The sequence below is a fragment of the Carassius auratus genome, chromosome 28 (assembly GCF_003368295.1).
Source record: "Carassius auratus strain Wakin chromosome 28, ASM336829v1, whole genome shotgun sequence".
In the NCBI taxonomy this organism is placed as follows: domain Eukaryota; kingdom Metazoa; phylum Chordata; class Actinopteri; order Cypriniformes; family Cyprinidae; genus Carassius; species Carassius auratus.
Window position 1 is genome coordinate 15,284,238 of NC_039270.1, and position 21,908 is coordinate 15,306,145.

The 21,908-nt window shown below is 37.5% G+C and overlaps 1 protein-coding gene and 1 long non-coding RNA gene across 6 annotated transcripts in view; one reads left to right on the forward strand and one right to left on the reverse strand.

Annotated features, from left to right (window-relative positions):
* Positions 1-566: 566 nt before the first annotated feature.
* On the forward strand, positions 567-3,489 carry LOC113046973 (uncharacterized). Its single transcript, XR_003276186.1, has 2 exons — positions 567-1,651; positions 1,855-3,489. It is a non-coding gene; the product is annotated as an uncharacterized LOC113046973 (long non-coding RNA).
* A 15-nt stretch (positions 3,490-3,504) lies between these two features.
* LOC113046969 (protein CLEC16A-like) overlaps positions 3,505-21,908 on the reverse strand; it is a 51,495-nt gene continuing 33,091 nt past the window's right edge. For 4 of the 5 annotated variants that reach the window (XM_026208149.1, XM_026208146.1, XM_026208147.1 and 1 more), the window contains 5 exons: positions 18,130-18,281; positions 14,846-15,050; positions 14,358-14,468; positions 12,628-12,753; positions 3,505-5,443 (listed from right to left, as the gene is read on the reverse strand). In XM_026208149.1, the coding sequence (XP_026063934.1) occupies positions 4,998-5,443; positions 12,628-12,753; positions 14,358-14,468; positions 14,846-15,050; positions 18,130-18,281 (1,040 nt within the window). In that variant the 3' untranslated portion in view covers positions 3,505-4,997. Of the gene's footprint in view, positions 5,444-8,501; positions 8,609-12,627; positions 12,754-14,357; positions 14,469-14,845; positions 15,051-18,129; positions 18,282-21,908 lie in introns of all 5 variants that reach the window. The other variant, XM_026208150.1, reaches the window with a different exon arrangement.

The following is a 21,908-nucleotide window of genomic DNA, read 5'->3' on the forward strand; positions in this document are numbered from 1 at the left end:
TGAAAGCGCACTCACTTCCAGGAAAAGAGACAGTTGTGTTTCCCTGAAGAGCCCCTAATCTCCACTGCATCTGGCCTCAACTTACACAAACATACATGTGTACACACTCCTGAGCCGTGTATTTCCTTTTGGAACCACAACGCTCCTCTCCAAAACGACAGATATAAACACAAGCCCGTGTGGGTAATCTGTTCATAGAAACGGCCCTGGTTTGTGCTTTCAGTGCTCAGACTCATCCCATCCACACAGAGAAGTAGCACTGAGCTGAGCTGACTTTCAAAGACTACAATAAAATAAATGCAAATAATAATTATAATTCAATCCTAATAGCTAATACATTGTAAAAAGAGTTTACATTTGTGGATAATAATAATAAAAAAGAAGAGTTTTTAGAGTCTTTTGGTAATAATAAAAAAGGTATACTGTATATGTGGCATAGTTGTGGCAAATATATATATATATATATCATATTTGTGGCAAAAAATGCAGTATTTGTAAATAAAATAAAAAGTTTTTTTTGAAAATAAGTTACAAATAATACAGCTTTTTAAGAAAATGGGGAAAAAACAAAACAAACTAACCATTTGTGGCAAATAATACATTTTTGAGAAAATCAACATTTTCTTTGACTGGACTGATTTCTAAATGAAAAGGCAAGTAGCTAACTTGTTGACTAACTAGATGTTGGTCTGGAAAATTATTAGCCGTGACCAAACCGTACATTTTAAAATCTATTCATAGTGCTGATGCTGAAGCCCCCTGGGAGTGGTTTTGGTAAATTGAAAAATGTTTCAGACCACAAAGCTATATTCCAGGAAGCAAGTGATAGGGCTACCCACATAATGGTTACTATGACAACACTCATCTCTTGCCATCCCACATCAAGGTAGAAGGTCCCCATGGCCTCCACTGAGAACATGTGGGCAGGACTTCCAATTCACTGATTCACAAAGATAAACCCGCTTCTTGCGAACAGAACACAAAGACCACCATTCGGTCATCTCCTCGACCCCTTTTCCATAAATAAACAGGTGGGTTTTAGATGGTTTGACTATTAGTCAAAAAAATATATTTAGTCGTAGTTCACACATAAGGTCCCTATGGTGTTTGTGGCCCCCTATGGGCTCTGTAGAGGTACTAACGGGGGTCCAATAACACCTATTTCACCTGATTTTGGCAGAAAAAGAAAGCGAATTAAACAAAAATCAAATTAATGCAATTTGAACCAAATGTACATGCTTCATTATTTCATGCAACATTCAAATGCAGTATTGAAATTGTAAATATTCCAGTGTACAGCTCATCAACGAAGATCATTTTAAAGACACAGCGCCTGCAGCAATCTCACCATCTATTTACAGTGAAATACAGGGCGCTGTATTGTGGCAAGTCATATGGCTGTTCTCAGGTAAATGCCGTATAATGCAAACCACAAGCTAGTGTGTGTGTTCTTCAGAAATAACACCCTTGTGATGCATCTTTCAGCAGAAAGCATGAGACACTATCAGCACAGGCTCCAGGAACGAGACCTCTAGAGAAAATGCCAATGAGTCTCTCATGAGACTCTCTGCATGCATCCATTTATGGTCGCTTTTAATAAGCTTGGCATCAACCTGTTTCTACCGTCCAGAACACCACACTGAAGATAAAGGTCACATTTCTTCATTTAACAGATGCTTTTATCAAAACCGACATACTTGAGACTGACGTCACAGCCTAAATTTTTCACAGAAAGTGATTCACTGATAGTGAACTGAAAGAAAAAGAGTCTGACTAAAGGTTTACCACCCAGTCTCCTTCAAAACCTTTCCCAAGCCCTGAGGGGGGAATCAGTTTATTTAGGAGTGAATCCAGTTGCATGCGCATTCAATCCACTTCGACATGTTCACTCTTACAAAAACGGCACTAGTGATGTGGTCGAACCTTGTATCCCCCCACATTTGCACAAATAATAATAACAATCAAATAGAAGAAGAAAATAATATTAATAATAAAGAAAGAAAAGAAATAATTGGGAATGAATGAATAAATAAGAAAGTGAACAAATGAAAGGGGAGGCACTGGAAAAGAACCAACATATGAAATGCATATATAGATATTAATATATTCAGGGGTAGTATTATAATAGTAAAAATAAAATCTATAATAATAAAACTATACATTATGTCAATAGAATACATCAGTACAAGTAGACATGCCTAAACATATACGCATACATGAGTACATATAGAAATGCATAAACACGTACACATAGATACAAATTATTTCTATATCTGCTCCTAGGTTTATATGTTAATCATCTTTTCTAACTATATGTTTGTCAAGTTTTTGTTGGGAGAGTGCGTAGGTCGGGTGCCAGGATTCTGGTGTATATCGAAATAAGTCAGAAATTGATTCCAGATGTCCTTAAATATATTTTTCTTATTTGTGTATGTTATTTTTTTTTCTAATGAATATGTATTCTATAAAAAGGTTAGTCCAGTGGTTGATGTGTATCCTTTTTTTTTTTGTATTTCCAGTTTAGACCAGTTCCAGATAGTAAAGAAAGATGAAGAGGGTATTTTTATATTTAATCAGATGATTATCAACTTCTGTGGTTTTACCCAGTAAACAGAGTGATGGAGACGGAGGAATACTACAGCCCATAATGATAGAAAGTTGAACGGTCGCTGATATCCAAAAGGAATGAACAGGTTGGCAAGTCCATGTGGCATGCAAATAGTCATCGGTGCTACCCAGTGTGCAAAGTGAGCAAATATCTGTCGCTTAGACCCATTTAAAAAATAAATCCTTTGAGTGATGTGAGTCCTGTGAAGTATCTTGTACTGTATTAGTTGTAGGTTTGTATTGCTAGTCACAGAAAATATATTACCACAGACTTCTTTCCAGAAGCCGGTTTTCCCATTTAGCCATTGGTAAAATTATAGTTGTATTAGTATAGAAATCAAATTCTTTTCTCAGTATCACACAGATCTATCACTGATGTTTGGATAAGCACTTTCCATATTACGGGTGTGTTTAGCATGTATGAAAAATTGACTAAGAGAAATAACATCTGAATAAGCAGCCCACAGTAAGTAGGAAAATGACCTCAAAAATATAATTTTTATATTTCCAATCTCCCCTCCCACAGGAATGCGGCTTTTTCATCACAGTAATAATATATGCACGTGTTAGTTACAAAACTGCTAATATATAGTTCGTTTTTAATAGAAAAAAAAGGTTTTAACCAATCACAAGAAGCAGAACTGGACTCAGCCAGAGTTCCCCTTAATCATCAAGAGACCCAAACACTGAGAAACCCACCTATTCTAGGAAACGATGACTATCGGGAATTAAATAGACTTGTTGATATTTCACAAGAACAGGAAACTTGCAGATGTATTTTGATCTACAAATAAACCATGTGTGAGGAAAGATTTTAAAGCAGAACAACGCTTTATGAGATGACACTTCACTATAAATGGTAAAAAAAAAAAAAAAAAAAAACGACGACCAAAGAGTACATCAGAATAATTTATTGCATGACTTTGATAGCTCCAGTTGGTAAATTAATTATAACATTAGATCAAAACAAATCTTGACACGGTGTACAAACTATGATGCCCCCCTTCTCCGCAATGAATTGAACCTCAAAATACTGATATATACGAAGATTTAATCGTATTGCTTTAAAGGTAATACTTTACAATCTCTGCGCCGATAAAGCTTAAATAGCAGTGCTTTCTTTGGAAAGAAAAGCGCCCAGTCTCGGTTGCCACACATTTGCATCTGTGCCACACCGCAAGAGTGTGTGGATCCCTTCTATGTGCTGCAGTCTATAAACCGAAAATTAATTTTCCACTTCAGTCCATTAGTGACGGTAGTCCAACTACTTGTTTTCAATTACTGTTATTGCACACCAAAGTAAAAATTAAACCACAAATACATCACACCCAGCTTTGATTACGTGTGTCCAGCACAAGCTCTTGATGACCTCTAGAATATCAAGTGTTAAAGAACATTAAAACGCACCTAAAAATACAGATACGTTGCCTCAGCTTTAAAAAGGGAAGAGACCACTTTAGTGGTACCTAAAGAAGTAACTACATGGATACATTTTTCCAGATTTCAAATAGTTTTAAAAAAGAAAACAAATGCGTGCAGGTACGGCAGTGACATAATCGCTTAGGAATGAAACTCTGTGACATCAGGTTTGTTCACCTGATGAAATAACGTGACTGATACAAGTGAGTCAGCGGTTTTTGTACAAAAAGGCTGGATGGTGCAAGAGTTCATGGGTTGTATGATCTTAAATGCAGCGACAAATTAAAACGGGTTAGTTCAAGCTCATATCGGTTCCTTACAATCGCCAAAGGATGACACAAAAGGGCTTTTTTCAAAACGCTGAAGTGAAAACGAATGTTCAGCCCAAACTAAATATACCTTCAGAAAAGAGCACCACTGGATAGGCCCAGAAGTCTTTGTACATTCCTCAGTGTTAAGACTGGTAAAATCAAGCGGGCTTTCCCCACTAACCAACTCAGATACAGATTTATACAAACGCCCTCTCCTCTTCTCCATCTGCTCGGTATCATAAAACCATTCTCGCGCACAGTCCAACAGTCAGTCACACACAAATCACAAATCAGTCGCACATGCAGAGAAACAACTGGATCAACTCACACACGACAGAAAAAAAAGACTGTGCTTTAAGCAGCACTCACTCCTGACAAACAATTATGTTATTGTTCTAAGTGTGCCGTTTTCCTATGAAATGCATCATGATCTTGATATAAGGAGAAGTACCGGTAACTTCTGTGTTGACACAGTTTGCAAATAGACATGGATGCAACTGAGGGCCTGAATCACTAAAGCTGAAAGCATGTGCTGACTAGCTTAAGGAGCTTGCGCAAAACCAGAATCGATCATGCTCACATTGAGTAATCAACATTAACATGCGTTCTTGCTTTAGTAACCTGGCCCTAATTTTCTTGGTAGATTTTAGTTTAGATGTATCAGTCTATCGCGGTTTCCTCCTCCAGGTCTGGATTGTCCTCTTGGTCGGCCGTGACGCCTATAGAGTCTGTCTCGGGCTGAGTCACAGGTTCCTCCCTCTGTATCTGCATCAAATCCTCAGTTTCTGCACTAAGCAATGGCCCAGACTCAGGAGATGGCTCATCTTCCTCTGGAATAATTGAAATGTCCTTCCTGTCGTCTTGAGCCTGTGCATCCCTCGCTCCCGTGTCGTCGTCTTCCTTTCGGCCAGCAACCGGCGTCTCTTCTCCGTCTGCAGAGGCGTCATCCTGGATGGAGGACTGGGTGCTGAAGGAGCGCAGGCGGGGCGGGTCGGCCGGGGGCAGCAGGGTCAGGGAGTCCACACTCAGCGTTTCGGCATCATCGTTAGACAGGAGGGAGATGGTGGGTTGAGGTGCAGGGGTGAGGCTAGGCGCCAGGGCGAGTCCTGAAACAGGGAGAGCAGGGCCAGTGAGTTCTGCACATGACTTATAGAGAAGGGGGTGGGAATTTCACACATGCAAAAATGACAATTCATACTGAACATACAAACCAGACAATGGGAGAACTGCAAGCAGTGCCGAGGAAGAGAATGTCAGCTTTGTTACATATGTGTGTGCTTGTGATACATAGACAAATGTATGCAATAAATCTGAGAGTTTAGTAGTTTTGCAGAGATGTTTGGCAGACGGATAGGGAGGATTGATAGATGGCTAGATACTAGTGCTGGGCAGTTTGACCAAAAATCTGTATCACGTTTTTTTTTTTTTTTGGTTTAGCATGGTTTTTTTTTATCCCTGACTAAGCCTTTATATGAATCAGATTGCATGAAATGGTTACAGAAACACTGCATTTTAATCACAATCCAAACAAACGTTCTGTACTATCAACCTTTTTCATCAATGCAGAACTAAGCCTATGGGTGAAACTTCCGGTTCATTAGCCGCTATAGGGATGTAACAAGAATAATAACAATGTGCAGTAAATGGTAAAACTGTTTGCACTACAAATAGTGTGTTTATAATTAAGATAATGCATTAAAATAGTATGGTAATACACACCAATTTTCAATATCAAGCAGCATAATGGGCTGTTTTTGAAAAGCTAAAAATGGATGCAGATGAGACAGGAAGCTAGACCCATGGAATTAACAAATGGCCAAATCCCCTCTTACCGGAAGAAAAAGCTAGATAGTATGAGCAGTTTTTAATGTAAATTAGATTGTATAGATTGTAAAAATTTAAAGTGCCCCTATTATGGATTTTTGATAATTACCTTTTATGTAGTGTGTAAGCCTGGCTCACACTACAGGAGTTTTAGCCCGATTTAGCTCCGATTTCGGGGTTTGGGAAAATGAGTCGTTGAGTGTGTCGTTTGGGAGTCATTGAACAAGGTAAAAATAAATGCATACTATAAGACAATGAAAGTGTTTTTTGACTTTGCATGCATGACAACCAGTTGTTGGGTACCCCCAAAACAAATATAGTAAACTTTCATTACCCATGATAGGAGCACTTTAACGCAAAACGAGAATGGTCTGACCTTAGCTTTGTGAAATTATGCGAACTAAAACATCTTTACAAACAGAAACAGCAGGCGGGCTGCATTAAACTCATTCATTCTCTGACAGCAGGTGGCGCTTATGGAACAGCAGCAATAGAACGTTTCCTTGGTTACTGCTGTAAACAAAGCAGCACTGCTCATTAATATGCATTAAATGGAGGTAAGATAAAAAAGAAAACCTCATCTAAACGTTTCTGAAATCAGTTTCCCTCTGATTCCTCTTTAATACTGGCTTTAATATAAAATAAACATGAATTAACATCTCATGCCTCATGAAATCGCACAGTGTTTCACTCGCAAAAAGAAGAGATTAAAACTGCTTGTAAACAAAAATGTTATGTAGCATTTCATTACCTCAGGCAAATCATCATTGTCCGAAGTTCATCAGTTCACCAGAGAAATTAAGTTTAAAGAAGAGCATTTTGCGAAATATACACTTTATATACTCATTATCTATTCATTATATTTTACTTTACCGGTTAGCGATGTCTTAAGTATTTAATGTAAGCTATATTTAAATAAATAATTCATGAAACAAGTTATGACAGTCACTGTGTAAATGATTATAGGCTATTTCAACAACAAATATAAATTTTAGAATTTATAAGTTATTTTAAAAACCACATTGTGTGCAATTAACATGTTTGCATACTTTTTTTTTTTTTTTACATTTGAGTCTTGATTATTATAGGTAAAAATAAACAGTAATTAAACTTAAGTTTGGACTTAATTGTAACCTTATAGTAGGCCTAATGTAAAAAGACTCCCTGTAGTTTACAGCAGAGGTACATTTTTATAGATTTTTGTATTTTTTATTTTATGAGGTAGATTTAAAAAATGAAGAAGTATTCTATTTGAATTTAAAGAAAGAGAAATTTGTTCAGTAAACATTAAAAAAATTAAAATAAATTATATATGTAGTATTTTTTTCCTCCAGCTGTACAGAAACCATATCAAACCGTGATGTCAAAACCAAGGTCGTGTTTGTGTACCATTACACCCCTAGTCAAAAGTGTTAACAGGCATCTCCTCTCAATTCATGATGCTATCTATCTATGTTGCATAGCCACTTTTTTCTTTTTTTTTCATACCATGTGTGTAATTCAAATTGGTTTACTCTTTGAACAGGTATATTGCCCAGCACTACTAGATACACATAGATAGTTAGACAGATAAGACAGGCAGATGGCTAGACAGACATTCATATAGAAAATGTTGCAGTCAAACATTAAATTTAACAAAGGAAAGATTATAGATACGGTAGTAACTGACAATGTGAGGTGTGTGGATAATAATGTGAGGTGTGTAGATAATAATGTGAGGTGTGTAGATAACTGATTTCTTACTATAATGCTGAAGTAAGCCTAGGAGGGAAGTGGGAGGGGCATCAGACATGTGAGACAGTGAGTCAGATGTGTCAAAGGTCTCTCTATTAAGAAGCTCTCTGCCAAGAATACGAGTATGAATGTACATGGAGGAACCGGAATGGCAGAGAGCCATGGAAGTGATAGCATGAAGATAAAAAAGGGTGAAGCAGAATACAGCGCTTTCTCACTTTGGGGTGGCATTATTTCACACAGCCTTTGGATTTCATCAGCTAAGCCACTCTCGCTAATACCATGCACTTTTAGAGTGAGGTTTCACAGTTTCTACAATGATGTATTTATTTATTTCACTCGTCACTTCAGATAAATGCATTTCAAAGCTTACGTTTTTCAAATTGTATTACTCTTCAGCTGCAACACTTTGACTCATACAGACGTAACGAAATCAGCTATTTTAGATTATCAACTAAACTCAAACATTTCCTGAGCAGTTGGATTAAATTAGGTTTACCAAGTGCACACACACACACACAGCTTTAGTTTTAGTAGCACAATGCAAGTCACTAGAAACTACCACTCTTCATAGTCAATCTATGTAAAAACGCCACACAGACATGCCTGTTTCATGTGCATGGATCTCTAAACCCACTCTCCACCGTGCCTGTCATCCTCTGACAGAGAAAACGCGCACCTTCGGCCTTCCCTGCCCGACCTGACTAGAGAGACTAGAGAACAGAGGGACAGATCAGAACGCATCCTACTTAATTAATCATCTAATCTGAAGCATACATGAAGCAAAACCTACAGCCATGGGATATTATCAATTAGCTTAACATGCAAAGCACACTATTTTTATATCTACACAGAAAAATAACAAAGCAGGATTATGGCGACAGCTTGATTTAATCACAACAGTTGACTGAAGTGCACTGGCTATCTACCCGGCATGTTGAGCACTGATGCTTATGCCAGTGATCTGGGTTCGAGTCTAGACTGCAAAATGTCTTGATCTTATTCCTCCTATTCCCTCAACCTGTTTTACTTCAGTAATGGGACATAAAGCAAGGTGGGACAAGACATTTGAGAGGCGGAGCATGTTATTATTTTGAACTACAAATATATATATATGCACTGATTCAAGATGAATTTTTCTCATAGGGATTTTATAAGAGTTTTTGTTAAAAGCATTATAAGCTAATGAACCAAACCACAGTCACAACATTAAAAACTTTAATTTGCAGCAAAGAACTACAAACCCATGAAGCACTGAATGGCTATCTAATTAAAAACTATGCAGAAAGAAGCAAAACACTCTGACTGATAGAATTTTCTTTGCATAATAATGGCTAATGTAGTTTTTGACCCCAAATTAAACTGTTAAACAGTTATTTTAAACATGAGTTGAACTAATGCAAACAGATGTACGATTGATTAACAACTAGTTCTGTCTTTAAAGACTTTAAAACAGGGTCAGATGGATTTCCTGTTGACTTTAATACTACGCTGGTTGAGTACATGCGACCACTATTATGACAGAGAGGGAGAAATGGCCGTCTCACCACAAATCCACACCTTCAAAACAATCTGCTACTACCGCTGCTGTTTCTAAAAACTTCTCTACAAAGATGTGCCACCCCACGAGGCATTAACTAACGAATCAATGTGGTCAGCTCACACTGCTGCACTCGGGTGTTTGTGACAGTGCCCTCATTCAAACAACTTGAGTCACTTCAGAAGACTCTTTGACAAACCTTTAAGAGATTATTAAATTATATGGACTGTGTCACCTCAGACAACCCCAAAAGGTCAATGTATTTCAAAACAGATCATCATAGTGATTCAGAGAATAGAAGGAACTGAGATACATAATGAAAGAGACAAAAAAAAGCCCATGACCGTATTAGTTAAACGCCCCCGCCACAAAACAGAAATCTGTAGGAGACTTCACAGAGGCCACAACACTCCACTGCTCTATTCAGAGAATCATTCACCAGATTGGTTCCTGGGCTCTTGTGGTGTGAAGACTTCTTGAGCTTTCAGGTTTTTCCAAAACCACACCTGACCACCACTGATCACTGCTAACAGACGTAGTGTAGTAGGCAGAGGTACATAGAGCAGCCATAGGCTTTAGAGACCTTTAGACATGAACAAAGTCCCTCAGGGGCTCTTGTTCTACCCAGCAAACAATTCTTAAGAGGCCTTTTGGAGGAATATTTAGCTGGTAGTCATAAAATAGTCTTCCATTTAAACAACTACTTGACCACAGCTTACAAAGGAATTTGTGTCTTTCTAAATTCGGTGAAACTGGCTGGCTGACAAGTGCTCAAAAGGACAATGCCAACATGAAATTACATGAACTCACACATTCAACCATGTTTACATGCACTTGAAGATGTAAAAGAACTAGAGTGTATGGGATGTGAGGCTTTGAGCTCATAGTAAAAGAAACATGGTCTTAACTCAAGTGGTGTCTACAACAACATTAACATTATGTTAAGCAAACACTGCAGTCACGTTATCTGCTGCTTTAAATGTAAGTCAACTCTGATTAGCTGCCTTTTTTAAAAAAAGTTTATTGCTGAGCTGTAAAAAAAAGCATTCTGAAAAGCATTCCAACTATATTGTTTCTCTGTATCATTACTGTTATAGCTGTGGAGTCGACTTCCCCTTTCTCTAGAATTAGAAGGATTGTTAAAATGTTATATTCATAGTTATCATCCCTAGTTTGTACTGGTCTTAATCTATGTATAATCACGTACTACAGCTGTAATACTGCAGCACCAGTTCGTAATCTACATTTATATGGCCGCAACAATAAAATTGACACTGTAAAAGTGGGACTGTGATATTGGGAGGATCCAAAATTAACCCTTGCCAAGCGCTAAATGAAAGTACAAATTGGCTTAGAAGATTTAATAAAAAACGAACAGTGTAGCATGCGCTAGCGATACTAAAGTCAGGGGTTCGATTCCCAGGGAATGCATGAACTGCTAAAATGTGTACCTTGAATGTAGAGATGTTCCGATACCCTTTTTCTCTTCCCGATACCGATTCCGATACCTGGGCTCAGGGTATCGGCCGATACCGAGTACTGATCCGATACCTGGGTGTATATCTGTATATACAGCTGTATATACTACTAGCCCTGTGTAAATTGCTAGAATTTTTTTATGGTGTGCTTCAGACAGATCCCTCAATAAAACATGAACAAATACATGGTGAACTACTGTATTTATTACAGTATTTTTATTATCTAACATGAATTTGACAGTATTATTTATTTTCTTATGCAAAAAAGAACTTCAAATGCAGCCAAAAATCTAACACCGCAAACTAAAAAAGGTATTTAAGTTTTACAATATAACTGTATAAAAAAACTGCAACAAATAAGTCTAGGAATATAAAAAAAGATCTATTAATCAGATAATCTCTAACAATTAAAAAACAAGTAAAAAACAAGCAACCATCTAGGCATAATTATTATTATTATAGAGATGTATTATTATTACTGTAGGCTACAACAGTAGCTTTATATGTTGTCAATTTACTCATGTAAACCAAACATTTATTTTAATGGGCTGCCATGAAGATCTTTGAGTGTCTGTGTTTATGATATGACAGTATTCTCAAATGAAACGGTAAATTCTCATGAAGTGACGGTTTATGCGTTCGTGTCCTCATGACACACAGCAGAGACTACAAAACAGCGAGCTCTCGCGCATCTGTGCCAGTCACCCACAGAGATGTAGATTTTGCGGGAGTAATATTTAAATAGTATTTTGCAGTTTAATATTCACAGACACTAGTATATATTCGGCTACTGTCTGGAGCCCTGCGTTTTGACTTACACGGAAGCGACTGAACGCAGTTGCCGGTACTGAATATACTCGAGAGTCTGTAACTACCGGTACTACAGAGACATACTGCTAACCACTGATCTATAATATAGTAGCGGCTTCACTGTCTTTTGGCAGTTTAGAATGTGATGAGTGATCCAGTCATATATAGATAAGGGCTGCTAACGCGTTTTCATTTCTTCTTCGCTGCTCTAAACAGGGGTTGCTTGTGGCAACACAGCACAACTTCCTGTGTTTTCAATGCATTTTGAGCAGCGAAGAAGAACCGTGCAGCGGTTAGGCAAAGCTTGCGGTCATAACTAGGTCTTTTTTAAGAAAATGGTATCGGATCGGTATATGGGTTCATGTACTCGCCGATGCCGATGCCAGAATTTGTTGTGGTATCGGAGATATTTCCGATACTAGTATCGGAATCGGAACAACTCTACTTGAATGCAATGTAGGTCGCTCCAGATAATAGCATCTGCCAAACGTATAAATGTAAATCACAATGCAATAATTAATAAACGTCTGATCTGATTACAGATCTGTGGAAATGCGTAAAAAAACAGATAGAAAAACTGAAAAGAGACAATGACCTGCAAATATACAAATGGAAATTACAGAAAATGGGCAGCAAAGAAAATTCTCATCGAAGAAAATGAGTAAAACATCTATTTGTCATTGACGAGTGTGGGAAACTAATTAATCTTGGACCCTAGATATCCCTGGATAGTTTGATCTACTGTGAGAAAAAAAATTAAAAGGATTGCGCAATCTGCATCTCTGCAAAGAGGATGTTTTTCTGCCAGCACGTATGAAGGCTTTTGGTGTTTCAGTAGGTAGAAATGTAGGGTTGGTTAAGCATATGTAGAGGAGAGAGTTGTATATGTGTGTGTGTTTGTTACCTGTTTGATTCTGTGTGACGGTGTGTGTGGATGCGCTGCTGGCTGTGACAGAGTCAGCGGGGCCGCTGGGGCCACTGGAAGGGCCTGAGGGGGGGTTGTGCTGAGCAACGTGAGCAACTGCAAAACCTGGAAAGCAAACACACGGCACATGCAAATCACTTAGACACTGACAAACCTGGTATCACTGAATGTCCTGTTATATACTTTCTGGGTCAAACTTAATTGCTAACAACAACAAGCTGGAACTGCGGCTTAAAGTGAAGATTCCAGTCTGGCCATTAGTCCTCTCCAATAAATACTGACCGGTCTCCATGTAATTAGAAAATAATAAAAATAAAGAGGTCCCATATACCCTCACAAATACACATGTTTACTTGTAGATTATTGAAACACTAATTGATAGCATTCCTACATTTTGGTACAAATAATCTTAATTACCAAACAACTTTAATGTGATCCAATGGCAAGCAATAAACAGATCAGGGTTTTCAAAGCACCTGGCATCAAACCAAGAGTTCTGGGAACCACAATCTCTTTTACCTGAACCATCAACACGTCATCAAAAGGGACTGAGAGACTGCTATTAGTCATCCATTTCCCTATACAGAGAACTCACTTTTGTGAAATTAAGAACCACCACAATCCTACCGAAATCTGAATGTTTTGACTACATTTTGTAAATATTGAGAGATTTTTTTCCTTATTATTTTTTCTTCATAGATTTTGCTGTATTTGTCTAAGCAGTGGTTTAGGTGGCTCGATATATACATATATATGCACACAGTATGTACTATATGTAGACACACACACACGCACATGTATATATATATATACATATAAAGTCATCACACTCACATGCACATTAAACCACATTACTTTTTAAATGACCCACTTGTCTGGAATCAAAAGTCTAAATAAGGGCTGAACACCATGACTGCTCAGAATCGCAGCTGGTTCAGAGGAAGCATTACCTAGAAACCTGTTCCAGGCAAAACAGAACTGTAACTTAGAAGAGCACTAGAGAAATGCTGGGGGAAACCAAATTAGGATGTGCAATAGTTAAAAATAAGTCAAATTTCTGTGCAAATCTCCACAGAGAGAGAGAAGTGAGTGAGCAAGTCCCTTTCAGAAAGAAAAAAAAATATGCAAAAGAGGTAAATGTTTCACAACATTTATTAAACATATCTTCTGCTGCAACAGAAACAGGAACCTCTAATGTTGTGAGCACTTTCCTTCAAAACAGAAATCTTACAAGAAGACACAGAACTCATCTACCACCAAATCATCCATAAGAAAGTATGCAGCAGCTCGCTCAAAAAAAAACGTCACTTTCAATAAAAGTGCACAATTCTAAAATAAAATACTTTTAAAAAGTTAGGGGTTAATATATTTGAAAAATGTAATTTATTCATGTGATGCAAAGCTGATTTTTATCAGCCATTACTCTAGTCTTCAGTGTCACCATGTCGTTCCAAACTTTGTTACTTTGCAGACGGACTATATTGACGATGTCTATCATACTTTTTTTGGACCTTGAGAGTGATATTTACTTGGTACTTTATGGGACAGTCTCAAGCCTCCTGGTTTTCATCCAAATAATCTAAAATTGTGTTCCGATGATGAACAAAGCTTTTATGGGACTGGAATGACATGGGGATAACTGATTAATGACAAAACTTTTATTTTGGGGTGTAGAATCCCTTTAATCCCTTAATCGTTCACACATTTACCTGGAACACGTCTGGACTGGTCATAGAAGCGAAAAGGCAGAGATGAAGCAACAGACGGTTGGCTGAAGCCCAGCACCTCTGTGCAAGGCTGAACAGGGAGGTCCAATAGAGCTGCAGGATGAATATTTATGGAAGAAGGAAAAAAACAAAAAAAACAAAGATAATATGAGCAAAAATAAAGTCTGATAGAAATATGAATACATTTTTCCAGCTACACATTAACACTAAGTCGTAGCAGGATACCAATCCAAGCTTAAGTGAAATTCCATGTGTCTGGGAATCAGTACAATTATATTTATGGCCCATTGGATCCATTCAAAATGTTCTGGTAGATTAAAGTATAACTAAAGTTCAACTCAACTGAACCCTCAATGTTGCACAACAGCTGGGAGGTCTGAGAAAGTATCATTTATAAACAGAGGATACAAGAAGCTGTAAAAACATTGGGTTCAGGCGATTTATAAACTGGTAATCCGTCAAGACCTGACCTGATATCCGCTGCATTTTCATGCGTCTGGCCTGGATGCGGCCCTTGGCTAGTCGCTGTTTGGCGATGATGCAGCGAATATGGTCTGCAAAAATGAAATTAGCCTGCAGGATGGGCACCGGCTTGGCGTGAGGGTTAGACGTGGGCTTGTGTATGATGATGTTCAGGGCCCTGCTGTCGTCTTCTACACCTGAAACCTGCATGTCCTGTGAACATAAGCTTTCCATTAAACTCTGCCGGTTTCTCAGATTTAAAGTGCAACAATTTTTTGAAAACCATTTGTTTATTCATTTTTTTGGGGGGGATTGGTTTTCAGAATTTGTTTATTTTTTTAAGAATTAATTTTGTTTTCTTTTTTATTCTTTCCTATAACACGTCCAGTGTCTTTATGGAAATGTCTTCTGAGAAATCAGTCCCCATAATAATAATTACTTCTGTCATCTAATAGCTGCACCTATCGATTTAACTGTTGCTCTGACAAGTAGCTGAAAGGAATCACTAAAGTCCAAGTTTGGCTAAAGAGAAAGATTAGTAAAATTAACTAGGATTAATCTTGTGCAAATATGTTGGCAAATGCATTTCCATGTGATAATTTAAGTTTCTTATTAGCTTTGACTGTGCCTGATGAAGACCTGAAGGTCGAAACGTTGCTTGAGCTTAATTAAATTCCTCTGGAGCAGTAGTTCTCAGTGTGCAGACTTCACTTCTTTATTTGATCTTATTAGGTTTGCTCATGAATCTTAAGTTAGCAGGATGCTCAAAGAGGGTTTTGAAGCAACCCATTAGTAAACAATGTTCCCTCATACGCAGCCACACAGAAGAAATAATATGTCATGCACAGGACACACACAAAAATTAGTTTGGAAGGCCACTTGATTGAAATTCTAGTAAACGTGAAATAATCGCAGTGCTCGGGCAAACCGCTTTAAAATTGGTTCTGCTCTAGAATTAGAACTGGTAAAGGTAGTGTGTGTGTATATATATATATATATATATATATATATATATATATATATATGTATATATATATATATAAATACGCCTAATAAATAACTGACATTAGGGAATTAATGCGCAACAACTGCTTAATTTTTTTCATATTATCGATATACATTTAATTTGATTATATTGTTATAAAGAAGTTAACTGTTTTCTTTCACTGTATAAATATTGTCTCAGGTAAACTAAAATATGTATCATTTTGTTACATCAGGGGTCAAATAAAATATTAAAGGGGGGGTGAAATGCTATTTCATGCATACTGAGTTTTTTACACCGTTAAAGAGTTTGATTCCCATGCTAAACATGGACAAAGTTTCAAAAATTAAGTTGTACGTTTGAAGGAGTATTTTTGTTCCAAAAAAACCTCTTCCGGTTTGTCACAAGTTTCGGAAAGTTTTTTTCGAGTATGGCTCTGTGTGACGTTAGATGGAGCGGAATTTCCTTATATGGGTCCTGAGGAAACTTCTTCCAGAAGAGCGCACGCTCCCGTATAGCAGAGCACTGAGAACACAACAGACTTCACTGATCAGAGCGAGAGCGTCGCGAAATGTCACAAAAGAAGTGTATTTTTGGTTGCCAGGGCAAGACAACCCTGCACAGATTTCCAAAAGAGAAACAGCATTAAGGGACCAGTGGATGGAGTTTATTTTTACAGAGCGGAGTTGTGCAAGTGTTTGTTCCCTGCATTTCGAAGATGCTTGTTTTACAAACCAGTTTGACGCCGGATTTGCACATCGTTTATTTCTTAAGGATAATGCAATCCCAACGAAAAAGGGTCACAATCGTGTGTTGGAACCACATGCGGTGAGTAAAACTGTTTAAAATATCTCTGTGTTGTTAACTTAGCTATCAGTGCGTAAGCACATCAAGTAAACAACATGCGATGAAAAAAAAAAAAGACGACAAAGTGGAACTTAAGCACTATTCGGACGGGACTAGTTTTCTAAACTACGTTTGAGTTTCAATTCTTATCACCTGACGTCTGTGATTTTCATGTACCAATTCGGACGGGACTAGTATCTCCGTGTTTATTACAGAGGTGGGAGGGTCTGATTTGTGCATCTGGGCGTCACAGAGATCACGTGCTCTTTATGCGTGCATTGCATTCATTCAGAATGACTGCCTTAGTATTATTACACAATAAATACTAAATGGCTAGTATAACAAAACCATATTAATGTGTGGTTCCTTTAGTTTAACTTGTTTTCCTTCTTTTTTTTAAATTAAATGTAATTAAAACATTATGTAACTGAGTACATAAATGAACGTGAGTAATCTTACCTGATGCTGATATTACAATAGCCGGTATTAACAGTTTACGCGATCTTGCTCTTGATTTTATTATTTGTATTATTTTTTTATTATTATTTATTTGCCGCTAAGCAAATCTATCAAACATCCGCGCAGTAAGAGCATCTACGGTAATTCACGTTGGCCAAAACACACAGGGAAACGCGTTGTGAAATAAAATATCACCGGCAATCACAGAAATTCACATTTGGACGGGATTAGTTTTCTCAGAGGATCACTGAGTTTGCTGAAAAACGGTAGGTAATTTGCTCTGGAATTATCACAGAGGTTGTGTGAGAAAAACACAGACGTGGCAGATTCGGACGGGATTAAAATCACCAAGTATGTCTGTGAAACACAGATTTCTCTAACAACCCCCTGTAAAACTAATCCCGTCCAAATAAGGCTTTAGTCATTTTCCAAAGTCGCTAAGCAAATATATACAGTTTCAGTACAAACCACATAGAGACGCCTTTGCTGATGCTGCTCTTGTTAAATTTCAGCCTCTGGATCTGTGTCACAGCTTCCAAAGGCTCTCAACGCAAAAGCCTACTGGCGCTCGTGATTCTTTAGCTCCGCCCACACGTCACGCCTCTAGGCGCTCGTGTTTTTCCGGGAAAAATCGGTACAGACTAACTTTCTCTTATAAATATAATAAAAATAAAGACTTTTTGGAGTTATGAAGGATGCAGTACTACTCTATAGGTACTCAAGATTAACAGGAGATTGAGTGAAAACGAGCATTTCACCCCCTCTTTAATAGCATATAATAAAAAAAATTACACTTTTTTTTTTTTTTTTTGTATGCACTGTACAGGCCTGATATAAAGAAGGTTTTTCTTTAAATACTCTCTTTTGTTACATTCATTAACTTTAAAATCTGACAGAGGACTTCACTTCTGAGCTGAAGATCAGAGTCAAGAATGTGGCCAAAGTGCACTTTTTTTTTTTTGAGTGTTATGTTTGCAGTGTAGGAGTGGGAATGAAGCAGACCTGTAGAAGGCCAGCAAACTTTACAACACCCCAGCCGAGACGCTTAGAATCTGGCTCCACAAGACTCATCTGGTAAACATCCACGGCCAGGAAGCGCTGAGCTTGAACCCCGTCTTTACTCACCACCATGCAAGCAATAAGATCACTGTTATCTACAAGGGAAGAATAACATTGAATAATTGATAGTTAATTCCAAGGGTCCTTCAACAAACATATAAATCAGGAAAAAAACAAGCCATAAAGGTCTTAGTTTTTGACTGTCGGTGGGAACACTGTGTAACAACTAAAACCAAAGTGAAAAGTTTGTACAAATGTGCAAGTCCAGATCTGACCATTGCATTAGGGATTTCGACATTACTTCATTGCATTAGTAGCCTCTGATCAGACGCGTCAGGAAATTTAGACTTCAAATTTCAATTCAACCACCTAATCCATTTCCAAAGAAAGCGTAGGCCTTGCACAACTAAATATACTCATGCACTTCCTATTATAAAGTGTTGAGAAAATGTCAGTGCAGGGTGAATTCAATCACATTAAAGACTCAGTAACTGAGTGAGTGTTAAACTGGCATGAAATCAGATTGTACTCAGACGTGCGGGAGTTTTCAAAACACTCCAGTGAGTCATGACCCGCACAGTACATCGCAGCTACTCGCAGGTGGGCGGAGAGGGGGGTGGGGGAAGAAGGGGAGGGGTAAACAACAGAGGTAGGTCATGAACGTTTGAAGTTGGTTTCAGGTACACAAACTACACTAATAACAGAAACAGCATCGTCACAACTGAGGTACTATGACTTTGTACCAGTTTCTCTCTGAACTTCCTAAGAAGTCAAACTGATGGGTTGAGGAATTACTTCAGAACTGAAAGAGCAAGCGCTGATCTTCCGTTTAACTCGCAGGCGACGGTGATGACAGAGAATTGTGTTGCCTCTGGGGAAAATGACCTGCTCTTACACCAAAGAATACACACCGTCTGACTAGTTAAGCAGACAGCTGAGGCACAGTAGCTCGTCATTTTTAAAGCCACAAATACCATAACACACCTCAGCTCTGTGGAATCTCGTATCCTAAGGGCAATCGGGAGACACTTCTGGGTGGTTACATGTGGTTGTGCTGGTTGATTCATGAAGAAGTTGTATTTTAAAAAAAAAGGAAACAGAACAAAGAGTCTCCACTTTGGTGTCTATAAATGGCAGTGGGTTTATGTAGAAGCTGGGTGACTTCATTCCAATGAATGTAATGAATCATTCATACTTGTGAACCATCAATTTAGGAGAAGGAATCTTCTCTGAAGAACCTGTTTTGCAATCAGCATCACAAAGTAATAGTTAAAGGGTCATGAAACCGGCGATGTTAACATATACAGCGTGCACATCAGCAAAAACAACAATAGCACTCATTATGTCTATTTTTAAAGTGATTATGCATTTCATTTTTCATTTCTTCTGGTCTAAAAAGCAAAGTTGAACCAACGTAACAAAAAAATGATGTATATGTATTGATTTGGAGTGGTGATTGGCAGCTCTGGCTGGAGAAACTGCTAAATCTTCAGTTTTTCGAGCTTTTCTCAGTATTATTCCTGAGAATGAACTCTTCTGACCCAATCCCTGCGCTGTATTATGCATGAGGTTAACTTACAGCAGAGAATTCAAATCTCATTAAACATCAAACCTCTGTAAACATAACCGTAACGATATTTAATATGTGACAACACGTGAAACATGCACGAGAGAGCAGTTTCTGCAACAACACTTTCTGTGGGGATCATAGTACACATATGGACCGGAGCAAACGTCTTTCAATTCTTATCATGTCTTCTTCAGATAAAATACACGCAAATAACGGCACTGATACAGCGGTACGTCCGATCATGAATGCCATGACAAGACAGATTATCATGATAAACAGCAAACAATTTTAGAGACCAAAATAAAAGTAAACAAAAATGAACTGTGCCTTTATTCTTCCTATTTTAAATACATTTATCTGTATAATGAGTGTTGTAAGCCTGTGTATTATTGGTTGATTTCTCCGCTCTTCCCACACTCTACACTTCACTTTTCCACAGATTTACATGCCCTTTTCTGGAGTCTTTTCCAAATCTAAGGTGTGAAAGACCAGTGCTGATATGTATACTGCTCTGAATAATCAATTAGTTTTTTGAACTGACTAATTGAAAATAATAACAATAATAAAAATAATAAAACTCACCAAACCAGTACAAATTTCTTTTTTTTCCCTCTGTTTAACGCACGAGGAGATTGTTTAGAAGAATGTTTGGTAACCAAACAGCTGATGGTCGTTAAAATAGACTGACTTCAACTGCATGGTAAAAACTATTATGGAGGTCAATGGCTACAAGTGAACTGTTTGGTTAAAAATATATCTTTTAAAAATAGAATAACAAACCTCATACAGGTTTCGAGAAACTTACAGATGAGTAAACGATGACATAATATTCATTTTTGTGTGAACTATCCCTTTAAGAAGCTGTCGCCAGAAAAACATTAAACAAAAAAACAAAAATTCCCTTATATTCCAATGAGGAATCCTCAAGCAAGAGTCAGCTAAACAATAACTTAGGACAAATCGCTAACTTTAACCCTGGATGAGTAACTGAATAAGACACCAGCAGCTAAATCGATATACAGTTACATCCTGTGTAAATTCATGAGAAAATGTAAAGTGCATGTCTATTTTAACAAACCCCAATTAACAGAAGAGATTTCAGCTCTCAACCAAAGTGGGGGTGGGGTGTTACATGCAAAAGTACCATGTGACTAAGTGTTTAAGGTGAGAAACTTTTTCTGAGAACTTCCTCAGAAACTGTTCACATGCCATGTGCATCATTTGTGTATGCATGCAAAAAGGGAAACAAGTGCACAAAATACATTTGAACATGTAGTTGCAACTCAGCTCAATGTTTCAGTTAATATCTTCTGAAAAAAAAAAACCAACAACAGCAACGAGTGGAAAATATTCAGCAAGAATTCATGTTCACACAAAGTTCACACAATGCACTGTGATGCGTCTACTGTGTTGTGTGCATGCATCATTTCCTGCACATCTAAAAATAACACAGATCAGTGGCACGTCAGGTTCTCAGGTCGATCTGTCTGTCTATCTGTCTCTCTCGTCATTTGAAAGTGAGAAGCTTGTTCCATCCATTTACTGATGACCCATTCCAGGATGCACAAAAAAAAAACAAAAAAAAACATAAAAGGCCAATGTTGTCACAAAATGTGATGGTGCAAGATGATTTTATGTTAAGATGCTTTGCATATAGAGAGATATAGATACAGATATAGTGGGGTCCAAAAGTCTAAAATTACTAGAGAAAATTGTATTTTATTAATACTATTTTTCATTATAAATTATATTACCAGAACAATAATTAGTGTGAAAAGTTAAGATTTTAATATTTGTTTTTTACCTATTTTGCTTTATTTACAATAGGATCTGAGCTCCATGAACTCGACAAATTTGTATAAAATTTGATGATCATGTAATCCAGCAAGAATGAATCTTATGTCATAACATTATTAGGATTTGGAAAATTTCAATGCAAAGAAATGGTCCAAAAATTCATCTGAATGATTCACTGGATTTGTTCAGAATTTTTGGGAATAAAAATCAAAACAAAAAACTTTTTCATTTTACATATAAATTAGATTTTTTAAAGGGGTCATCAGATGCACATTTCCATGAGTACATAAAAAAAGTACATAGTTTGGTTAAAATTCCTCAATGGTAGTGTAAAAAACTAGTCGTTTTGTAGCCT